This window comes from Mastomys coucha, unplaced genomic scaffold (genome assembly GCF_008632895.1).
Source record: "Mastomys coucha isolate ucsf_1 unplaced genomic scaffold, UCSF_Mcou_1 pScaffold7, whole genome shotgun sequence".
NCBI classification, from domain to species: domain Eukaryota; kingdom Metazoa; phylum Chordata; class Mammalia; order Rodentia; family Muridae; genus Mastomys; species Mastomys coucha.
In genome coordinates this window covers 45,183,614-45,195,419 of record NW_022196913.1, presented here as the reverse complement: position 1 = coordinate 45,195,419, position 11,806 = coordinate 45,183,614, and the positions used below count along the sequence as shown (strand labels likewise).

The 11,806-nt window shown below is 45.7% G+C and overlaps 1 protein-coding gene across 1 annotated transcript in view; it reads right to left on the bottom strand.

Annotated features, from left to right (window-relative positions):
• Positions 1–10,980, bottom strand: part of LOC116081738 (N-acetyllactosaminide beta-1,6-N-acetylglucosaminyl-transferase) — a 103,191-nt gene extending 92,211 nt beyond the window's left edge. Inside the window, exon 1 of the mRNA XM_031358388.1 lies at positions 10,062–10,980. Within this exon, the coding sequence (XP_031214248.1) occupies positions 10,062–10,980 (919 nt within the window). The remainder of the gene's footprint in view (positions 1–10,061) is intronic.
• Positions 10,981–11,806: the final 826 nt, after the last annotated feature.

Here is an 11,806-nt window from a genome sequence, read left to right as displayed (position 1 = left end):
CTGTAGCCAGCCCTCGACCCCTGCAGCCAGCTCTGGACCCCTGCAGCCAGCCCTGGACCCCTGTAGCCAGCCCTCGACCCCTGCAGCCAGCCCTCGACCCCTGCTCAGAACAAGGCAAAGGAGGGAGTAGGAGCAGATTAAGCTTCAACATGGATGAACTCAAAACCCTGCCTGAGTGACAGGGCTCCCACTCAAAGGAGCCCCCGCTGTATGCTTCCATTCATACACAGCTCCCAGAAAATGTGATCCTACATGGGGACTGGTGTGGGAAGTGGTTTTCAGTGGGTGGGATTACAAGCGTGAACCATCATAGCTGGCTAGGTTTCCTTTAGAGGGGGCCTCATTCTGTTTTGAGGAAGGGCCACCCTGCGTAGCCCTGGCTGGCTTGAAACTCACTAGGCAGACTAGGCTAGCCTTGAATTCATGGTGATTCTTTTGTAACATAGGAGAACTCACAAAGACAGAAAACCCCTGTATCTAACAGAGTCCTAAGTCACTGCCCTGCAGGGAGGAGAGGCGGCAGTATAGAGTGGGGGAGGGGCAGAGGAGACCTGGCTTTGCTACTTGAATGAGGTTCTGTAAAGGTGGTAAGAAGGAAGAGGTGGCTCACCTGGGCAGCTCATGTGGGCTCAGTTCCCAGCACAGAATAGTTAATAATTCTAATAATTAATAATAGTAATTGCTTTTTTTCCAAAGCAAAGAAGGACTAAGCGTAAAGCTGGCAGAGTGGTCTATCTGGGAACAGCAGTTACTCAGGATTTCAGCTTAGAGCCAAACAGCCCACTTCGACTACATTTTCTGGATATTTTAAATCGGAGCCTCACAGGGCCAAAATCACTCAGGCAAATTCCAGGAATGCTTTTTTTTTCCTCCCCCCAACTTTTCTAGACAGGAACGAAAAGCACATAACTTCACTCTTCAGATTCATGAAGAGGGTTGTTTGTCCTGAGTGGTCCGAGATCACCCACACTCCCACTCCCAAGAGTGTTTTCTGAATGCTATCACACAGGTAGCAAAGGGTGTGTGCCTTTAGAAGAAGCCTGTGGAGGGGAGGGTGTGGGAGGATAGGACTCATGCCTTAAAAACAAAACAAAACAAAACAAAAAAAAAACAAAAAAAAAAACTTGAGCCAGAACTGAAAAATTTATTAGATAAACTTTCTGGAAGGAAAGGGAAAAAATACATTTAGAGGCAATATTTCTAAGATGAGAGACTAACAGTTCAATTGACTCTGGGTGCCAGCGGAGCTCTGACTTCTGGATCCCTCTTGTAGATACCAGAGTCAGCAGATGCTCAGGGCTCAGGTCCCTTCTATACCTTGGCTTAGTACCCACCCAGAGCCTAAACATCCCTCCGCAGACTTTAAACCAGTTCCAGACGACTTTAAATACCCGATACAGTGTAAAGTCAGTGTAAGGTGGCTATATGATTGTACCATCCTGTCTAGGCCCTAGACTCTAGGGAATAATAAGAAGGAAAAGCCAGGATGCTGTTTCTTTGCTCTTGCCTTGTTTCCACCTGAGATTAGTTGAATCCCGGGCTGCACGCAAGCCTGTCCAGAGGAATGATGGATCTCTTCCTTACTAATAATGTTCCTCATTCCACAAGCTTTTCGTACCTGTCGGGCTGATGAGGTTAGATGAAGTATAGAGTGTGGTTGCAGCCATTCAGTTTATGGCCTCACATCTGGCATTGGCAGGCCACACAGGAACCTGTTGTAGGAGGAACTGAGATAGATATACACAATGGAATGCAGGTGTCAAGAGGGAAGTCCTGGCGTGGGGGGGCGGGGAGGTAAGGGGGTGGGGCGAGGGTTGGTTCTGGGAAAGGAGAAAGGAAGGAATGGAGAGGTGACTTTTTTGGCTGACTCTCAACAGCAGCTGATTGGAATGAACAGCAAAGATAAAGAGCATACCATAACAAACAGAGGGCAGATCGAACAAGGGTGTGCCGAGCGAACGAAAATTTGTCTCCGGCTGGGCAGTGGTGGCGCATGCCTTTAATCCCAGCACTTGGGAGGCAGAGGCAGGCGGATTTCTGAGTTCGAGGCCAGCCTGGTCTACAGAGTGAGTTCCAGGACAGCCAGGACTACACAGAGAAACCCTGTCTCGAAAAACCAAAAGGAAAAATAAAAGTTTGTCTCGGAAGCGGAGAGAGGCTTTAGCTAGCTCCTAGAGTGCTTGCTACTCCTGTAGAAGAAAGGCACAGGCACCCGTGTCGCCACCGTGACCACATTTCCCCGTCCTAATCGCAAACTTCTCCTACCGCCTCCATACCAAACACGCGTGGGCGTTGCTTTTTCCTTGGTCTTACCAAGAAGTTTTAGAATAGCAACAGAAACCCTCAGGAATCAACAGAAAGAAATCCATGTTTGCCAGGTGCACACCTTCGATTCCAACACTCTGGAAGCAGAGGTAGGCAGCTCTCTGAGTTCGAGGCCAGACTGGTTTACAGAACAAGTTCCCGGACAGCCAGAGCTACACAGAGAAACCCTGTCTCAAAAATACTAAACAACGAAGAAGAAAGAGGAAGAGAAAGGGAGGAAGAGAAAAGAAAAGGAATCCATGTTTGCTCCCCTTTCCCTTTTAGCATCAAACGAGTTCCTACAACTTGCCAGGGTCAGTTTGGATACTGTTTAACCCTTCTACCAGCCTTATAGAGAGATATTTCATCCTCAGAATCTGAGAAAGGGATTAAGCTCAGAGAAATTAAGTATCTTGCCTGAAGATCAACAGACTCGTACCAGTTATTGCGCAGCTCAGTGGTAGAGCAGTTGCCTAGCATGTGTGAGGACTGTATGCCACCTTCAGCAGTACAACAATGGTGGTGATGGTGGTGATGATGATGATCTTCCACCAATGAGTGCCATCTAACTGTGCAGAGTAAGCAGATGTGTAGGTTGCCTGTGGAATCCACTCAGTAGTCCTCAGAAAGTCTAAAATGCATTTCAATTGGCCCCAGTGGCTCTGGTCCCCAGCTCTCAGTTTCTTCCTTTTCTTCCATCTATTTTTTAAAGTTAATTTTTAAAAATATTAATTCATTTGGCATGTTTGTATATGTGGATCCTGGGAATTGAACTCAGGTCAACAGAATTGATGGCCAGTGCCTTTCCCCACTGAGCTATGTTGTTGGATTTTCCAATCTACTTTTAATTTCTTCATGATAATATTAAGATAGGTCACTTCAGGAATAAATGCTTGCTTTAAAAGAAGGAAAGAGGGCTGGAGAGATGGCTCAGTGGTGAAGAGCACTGACTGCTCTTCTGAAGTTCCTAAGTTCAAATCCCAGCAGCCGCATGGTAGCTCACAACCACCCATAATGAGATCTGATGCTCTCTTCTGGTGTGTCTGAAGACAGCTACAGTGTACTTACATATAATAAATAAATAAATCTTTAAAAAAAAAAGGAAAGAAAGGAAGGAGAAGGAGGGAGAGAGGGAGGGAGGGAGGGGGGAAGGAAAGCTGGGTGGAATGGCATAGGCCTTTAATCCCAGCACTCAGAAGCATGAGTTTGAGGCCAACCCGGTCTACAGAAACAGTTCCAGAACAGCCAAGGCACAGAGAAACCTGTGTTAAAGAACCAATTAGCCAGGCAGCGGTGGCGCACACCTATAATTCCAGCACTTGGGAGGCAGAAGCAGGCAGATTTCTGAGTTTGAGGCCAGCCAGGTCTAGAGAGTGAGTTCCAGGACAGCCAGGGCTACACGGAGAAACTCTGTCTCGGAAAACCAAAAAGAAAAATAAAAGAACCAATTAATAGATTAATTAATTAATTAATAGAAGAAGAAGGAGGAGAAAAAGAAAGGAAGAAAGAAAGAAGGAAGGAAGAAATTGCTGCTTAGAGGGGCAATGCTATATACATATTACTTCATCTCTGTTTGTTCCTTTGAGAGAGACCCTAAAGGTGAAAGAGCCAACATGGTCACTATCGTTCAACCTGTTTCGTTTTGTTTGTGTTCATGTGGGTGAGACTACACAGGCATGTGAGACCTTCTCGGTGTATTCCTTAGGTGTTGTCTGGTTGCTCCTTTTTAAAGCAAGGTCTCTTGTTGGCCCGAATTCCAGCAAGTATTTAAGTGAGCAGACATTCCCCAAGGAGCTTCTCCCAACAACACTGGGATTTCCAGTGTGCCCCACCACAACTGCCTTTAAGCAGCAAAGGAGTATTTCTGGGGATCGAACTCGGGTCTTGGTGTTTGCAAGGCAAGGACTTTAGTGCCTGATATATCTCTGAGGCCACTTCAACCCATTTTCCATGGCAGTGTATGTGGGCCCACAAAATGCATGCAAGTCATGTCAACTAGCCATCAGGGCAATTTTAAACACAAGTTTATTTTATTGTTTTGTGGGTGGGTGTTTTGTGTGCATGTAGAGCTGTGCACCACCCTTGTATATTGCCCTGGAGACCAGAAAAAGGTATGGAATCCCCTGGAACTGGAGTTATGGATTGCTGTGAGCCACCATATGGGTGCTGGGAATCGCACTTAGGCCCTCTGCAAGGACAAGTGCTCAAATGCTCTTAGTCACTGGGCCATCGTTCCAGTCCCCATCAATTTCTGATATGGGGAAATAACAATTATAAAAAACAAATTCATTAAAATGTCAAAACCTCTGGTAGTCTTCAATTCTGTTGGATCACTTTTCATAATGTTGTAACTTCCTGGGACTAAGACCCTCATTATCACAGCTTAAAACCTAGTGAGTGAAGGTCTCTGTGCCTTGAGTCCTGTCAGTATTTGACATCAGGATGACACAGGTGTGAGCTGTACTCTTGCAAGAAAGTTAGGAAATAATACTGTACCTCAGCTAGGGAAGGAGGAAAAAGGAAGTTACCTGTAGGTGTGTAGAACCACAGACTATCATGGAACAAAGCCAGAGGCCAGCAAAGGGGAGAATGAAGGAAGGTAAGGCATTATCAGACACAGTGAACCTCCTTCCCACATTTATAAAGAAATGATGACACTCTTGTTTCCTTCATAACCTACGTACATAACAGGTGAAGTCTGCAGGGACTTTGGTTCCCTCCCAAGAGACTGTGTCCTTATAAAAAAACTCACAGGTGAAGGCCAGACTGGTGGCATATGCCTTTAGTCCCAGCCCTTCGAAGGCAGAGGTAGGCAGATCTGTGTGTTCAAAGTATACATATGGGGCTTCCAGATTAGCCAGAATTACATGGTGAGATGCTGTCTCAAAAAACAACAAAACAAAACCCCAAAACAAGCTCATAGGTCTTCTAACTCACTAGTCCCTTTCTCTGGGATATATGAAACAAGAGATGATTTAAGCTCAACTAATAGTAAAATTTATCCCTCACCCCTGATTGATTTTCTCCCATATAGATCTGGCCATAGACCCAGTGATCTCAAAAATTTCATGAGCCTGGTTGGTTTGGGGAGCATAAGCCCTCAAGCACATTATAGGCCACAAACGAGCAGCATTCCCTAGACTACTTTGGTTCAGATCTGTTTCCCGCTTCTGCTTCTGGCACCTGGGCTCAAGGAATACACCAGTCTCAATAGATCACAACATGGACAGCACTAAAAATAAAAATGCAATACACCAGCCATGTCCAGGATCCTGGAGAGATGCTTGCTATGGGATGTAACTGGGATGTGTAACTGGGCTGGTCCAGAGTCTGGCCCCAAGGTCATTGGAACCTGGAAACCGGGAGAGTCTGTTCTCCTGACTCACCATCTCCAATCTCTTCCTCCCACTACCCCCCTACACCCCACCACCCCCTCCTTCAGGCACTGTGCTAGTTTGGAACTGAAACATCTTTGCAAAAGCTCATGAGTTTCAAGGCTTTGTCCCTAAAGCAGTGGTGTTCGTGGCTGGGGCCTTTGGGAAGAGATCAGATCGCGGGGGCTCTGACCTCATCGATGGTTTCATGGCATCAGTGGGAGGTTGGAAGATGGTGGAAATGTCAGGAGGTAAAACCTAGGTGGAGAAAGGTAACTGCAGGGCAGCTTTTGTCCCTGACCTATCCTCTCCTAGGCTTTGCTTCCCAATAACCTTGAAACCAGCAGCTCTGCTCCACGGTGCAACTCTGACCATGCTGCTTTGTCTTCTCACAGATGCTGAAATGACAGATCCAAGCGACTGTGGGCTAAAGCCTGTGAAACTGCAAGGCAAGTTGAATCTTGACTACTTTTCGTAGACGCTCCTGGGGAAATGCAAATCAAGACTACATGGCTATTCCACCTCGCCCTAGTCAGAATGGCTATCACCAAGAAACCCGGTGCTGGTAAAAATGTGGGGGAAGAAGAAGCCTTGCATCCTGTTGGAGAGGTTGGGAGATGGCGTGACTCTACAAAAATCAGTATGGAAGTTCCTCAAAGAACTAAAACTATAGCCATGTGGTCCAGCTATGTCACTCTTGAGAATGTAGGAAAGGAATCTAAGTCAGCATGAAACAGAGATGCGCACACAACTGTTTATTGCTGTGTAATTCACAAGGGCCAAGACACAAAACCAGCCAGCCTAGATGTCTACCAACAGATGAATGGATGATAATGTCCTATTAGACAGACACAATGGAGTTTTATTCAGCTCCAAAGAATAAAAGTTGTGACGAATAAAATTGTGTCATTTGTAGGAAAATGAGTGGAACTAGAGATCATTTTGCCTAGCAGTGTCATACTCTGAAAGACAAGTATTACATGTTTTCTTTCATATGGAGAATGAATATATATGTAGATATGTATACCCATATACACACATATGTATATGTATCACACACATATAAGGCATGAAGGTCTAAGGGGAACTCTTAAGAGAGCGGAGAAGGATCTATGATGTGTCAACTGGACTCAAACTCAAGTCACCTTGCTTCAAAGAGGGGACCTCAATTGAGAAAATGTCTCCATCAGATTGGCCCAAAGGCAAGTCTATGGGGGCATTTGATTGGTGACTAATGATTAATGTGGTAGGGTCCAGCCTAGTATGGACAGTGCCATTCCTTGGCAAGCATAAGAAAATTGAGTGGCAAGCAACTCAATGGCCAGTGTTCCTCCATGTTCTCTGCTTTGGGTCCTGCCTTCAGTTTCCTGCCTTGATTCCCTTGATAGTTAGTTACAATCTATAAGCAGGACAAACTTTTCCTTCCCAGTGGACATTGTAAAAATGACTATTCTGAACAATCACTATTTTAAAGTGTGTGTGTGGGGGGGTAATACGTTTTTGTTTTTGTTTTTTGATCCCAGCACTTGGGAGGCAGGGGCAGGTGGATAGCTGTGTGTTCAGGATTTAATAGTGAGAGCTGTCCCCAAATCAAACAACAACAATGACAACACAGTAAAAACACAAACAAAGACCTGTGCTTTGTCACATCAACAGAAAGCTGACTCGCATGGGTGGTGCAAATTACGTAAAAACTATCGGTCATTTTTGAAGAGGGTAATGCTAAGGGACACCATGACCAAGAAACCAACCTACCCTGAGTTCCCAACCAGGGGTGAAATCAGGGGTGGAGCCAATCAACTTAGAGGATCAGTAGCCCAGAGGGAAAACAGCAGGTGAAGGAGCTTGGTATTCAGGTTTACTGGCAGTTCTTGTCCCTAAGAAGAAGTCAGTCACTCACAATCCAGTAGCACAGTGGACTAAAGTTAAATATGACCCTGTTGTGCACTGGATTAGAGAGGCCTGGGTAGGAGGAGTTAGTCGGACGGGAGAAAGGTAAGCAAGAAGTGAGAGTTAGAACTGGGAAATCAGTTCCACGGACCATCTGATTAAAGCAAGCCTGCTGCCTCCTCCAAAGTCAGGATTTCAGAGAGCAGCCCCTCGGCAGCTTTTTGGGTCCCTTTTACGGGGAAGGGTTGGGGTTGATAGAAAACAGCGGTCCAGATAACACCTGGACAGAAGAGCTGGGGACTCGGGACCCAAGGCTGGCTGTGGGGTAGATAAGTGTATCAGAAGCTGTTGGACAGAAAAGTGGGGGGCACAGGGTAGATAAGAATGCTTCATGTCATTAAGGCAGCTGGGAAAGACACATTTCATAAGGCAAAAAGCAATCATAGCATCCCAGGTCCAGGAGTTTAGGAAGGCCAAGGAGAGAACACACATCACGGAGTCACAAGTGGGTCATAGGTTGAAAAAGAAATGTGGTTTGCAGGGCACATTAAGCTTAGAAAACAGAAACTTAATGGAGGCTTAATAACAATGTTTGACAACGAGGCTCCTTAACAACAATATGGTTCCTGTTTGGGTTTCAGGAACTTTTACTTCACGGTGGTGACCAAAGTTTATTGGGTGATACTCTAAAGGCAGGTGTGAACTCCCTGTCTGCTAGTCACTTCTCCCTGTCAGTAGATGCCCCACATTGAAACATAAATGTAGGCATCTGTATGGCAAGCTCACTGCATTTCCGCTACATGAGCTAAGGCAGGTCCCCTGGGAATGTGCAAGTGACCTTCAGAGATGACCAAGCACAGAATCAGATCAGACACCAGGGGAAAAGTGAAGAAAGTCTGAGTCAGAGATCAGTGCATTCCACAGCAAGTGGGAACCCTGGAACTCGAGGAGAGGAAATAGGCAAATCCAGAGAGCAAAGATGAACAAGCTGGCCATTGCTTCACGGCAGTGAGAACTGATGTGTGGGCCATCATGCTCCATCTGTGACCAGACAGCGTTCCGCCACAAGGAGCGGAACTTCCGTCCACTAAGCGCAGGAGCTGTTTCGAATCTGACTCTTGGAAGATTTCGAGCTCCATGAGTCTGTGCCTTTGGTTTCCCTTGGTTTGCTGATACCACTGCCCCACCCCCCCCCACCCCAGGGGACCAAAAAAAGAAAAAAAAAAAGTTCAGGTTTAACGTGGGAATCATGAAGTCAGGATGTTGCTGGTAGTTTCTGTTCAATAAACTGGTAACAGTTATGGCCTCTCGGGTGCAGGATGGGCAGAGAGGAGAATTTCTGTGATTTTTTTTTTATTTTAACACCAATGTACTATACATATAAATGAAAAGTACTCAGCCCTTTATAAGGTGGAATCTGGACATTCATAGCTACATGGATGAATCAGGAAGATATTGTGCAAACTGAACAAAGCCATACACTGTATGACTTTACGAATGCGTGGACCCTAAACAAAGCAATGATGACAGAAAAAGGAGTTGATAGGAAAGTGGACTGGGAATAGAGAGCGGCTGATCAAAGAGTACAAAATCCCAGGCAGACAGAAGACTAGGTCAGAGAGCACCACACAGCAGGGTGACTATACGTCACTAAGACAGCAAGTTTCAAGAGACCCCTCAACCCCCCAAAAAATGACAGGCAAGCAAGGGAAGCTAAGTAGCTTGTCGTCCATTCCATCCTGTTTGCTAGTATTAAAGCACATTGCGCTCATCAAGGTTTGCAAATAAAACTAGTAATTTAAAAAAAAAAATCAACAAATATTCCGCACTCAAAAGCTAACACTTGAAATTGCCAAGATATTTTTTTAAAGAATTACTTCATTTATTTTATGTATATGAGTACAGTGTAGCTGTCTTCAGACACACCTGAAGAGGGCATCGGATCCCATTACAGATGGTTGTGAGCCACCATGTGGTTGCTGGGAATTGAACTCAGGACCTCTGGAAGAGTAGTCAGTGCTCTTAACTGCTGAGCCATCTCTCCAGCCCAAAATGTTTGTTATGCTAAAGTTTGGTGTTTTGTTTGTTTGTTTGTTTGTTTGTTTTACCACTGGGCAAGGTGGCACAGGCTATTAATCCCAGCATTCAGAAGGCAGAGGGAGGTGGATCTCCAAGTTCGAGGCCAGACTACTCTACAGAGTATATTCCAGAACAAAACAGCCAGAGCTGTACAGAGAAAACCTGTCTCAAAAAAATAAAAATTACCATCTTTTGAGAAGCCTATTCGACAACGATCATGTCTTATATATTAATGAAGACGAAGACAGACACTGTGGCTCTATTGAAATCTTTGTAATCCCAGATATCCAAGAAGTCACGACAGCTCTGGTGCCCCAGGATAGCCTGGGCTGGGCACAGCAAGACAAAGTCTCTTTCAAAAAATCACACCATTGAGATGAAGATGACATCATGAGAGAAACAAAATATACATACCAGGAATCCTATTGAGTGTCACCCAGAAGTGCTCATCAGGACTATAGGTGTCCTTGGACCAGGAGATTAAGTCCAGTGAACGCTGGTCTTGGAGGACGAAGTTAGCAAACTCCCGTGTGAGGGCCACATATGCAGTGCCAAAGTAAATGGTCAGATTGTGAGGAGGAGGGGCTTTTAATCTTGCTGTATTGTGCACGTAGGGATTTTTATGGTCTATCAGCTCCCGGTGGACATACTTAGTCCTTCCAACTGCGTGAGCAGGAGGCAGCACCCCCGGGGTGAGATTCTTCCCAATAAACCCTTTCAGGTACTGGACAATTTCTTTGTTGGTTTTCAAAGGGAAGTCCTGCCCGCAGGTGTTGAGGACATATTTCCAGGGGACCTTGGAGGCCACCAGATCTTTCATGCAGTTCAGATCAGCCTGGAGCCGGGAGAAGCCACCATAGACCACCCGCTCCACCTTAGAGGCCAGGAAGGCATTGGGGAAACAGCTCACTAACCGCTGCACCGTTTCTTTGAAGGTCTCTGTCGCCTTACTATCCACGTGCACGCAGTAGATGTTCTGGGGCATGTAGATGGCTCTGAAGAGTCTCTCGAAAGTGTCATAATCTTTGTGGATGGTAAGTGTGAAAGCCAGAGGGAAGCGGGCTTCCTCTTCAGAGAGCGTCTCTGTTATGTAGTGATTTTGAACCTTGTACTCGGAACAGGTGAAGTTTTCCAGTGTGGTTTTCCGGGCACTGTCCGCTGTATAAAAACTCTCCCCACTGAACATCTGAAAACAGACTTCTGCTAAGACTGAAATATTGGAAACCCCCCTTGGGAAATGATTGTTCACCCATAATTTGCTATGGTAAATAAACATAAGCGCCGAGGCAGCAATAAGAGAAAAGCTAAAAAGTCTGTACTTCCAAGAGCCCATCTTCCAAAAGCAGGAAACGAGCAAAGTGTCTTCAGAGATAGAACTGGAGCAGAGCTTCCTTTAACTTACTTTTTCCCCAAGTCCCAGTCTCATTCTGCATGGATGTGGTTCTGATGAGCCTGTTCCTTGAGTCTTTCTTCTCTCCCTTCCCTCTTCTTAGCTTGCTTATATTTTCATTTTTCATTGACAGACTTCTGAAGTAGCTCCATTGCCCAGCCTCCAAGTCACTTACAACCAATTACTACACAAAAATGCCCCACCCCAGAGAGGTTCCAGGGTCCAGTGACCCTACCTGTCCTCACTGGGAAATCACTTATCAGTGACCTTCGGGCGAGGCGTCGCTCTGGAACTTGGAACCAAGCCTCTTCTCCCAGGGAAGGCTGTTAACTGGGCCTGCTCCCCTGGCTTCCTGTTAATCATTGCATTCAAATGACTCGGTTTGTTTGCTTAACCAGCTCTGCCCAGCTAAAAGCTTCAATTCGGAGCATGTGAGTACTGCCTGGAGAGAGAGACTCTGTCAATAAAAAATGTCGTGCTTGACAATAAATTGCTTTACCCGGCCTTTTTCCACCCATACTCCCCGCCCCTCTTTGTACCAGCTGGGTATGCTTTAAAGCAAGGCGGATGACTAACTGTTGTGCCAAATTCTTTCCAGGGCTTAATTTTCTGCGCTGCTAGGGAAGTCCTTAAAAAGGCATGCTAACTACCATGAGGACATCATCATTTAACTCCCTGGATGAAGCAATTGAGACACTCAGAGTAAAGACTCATTGTTTAAAACAAAAAATATCCCAAAAGACCGGCAGCCTTTCATCAAATTTCGTGG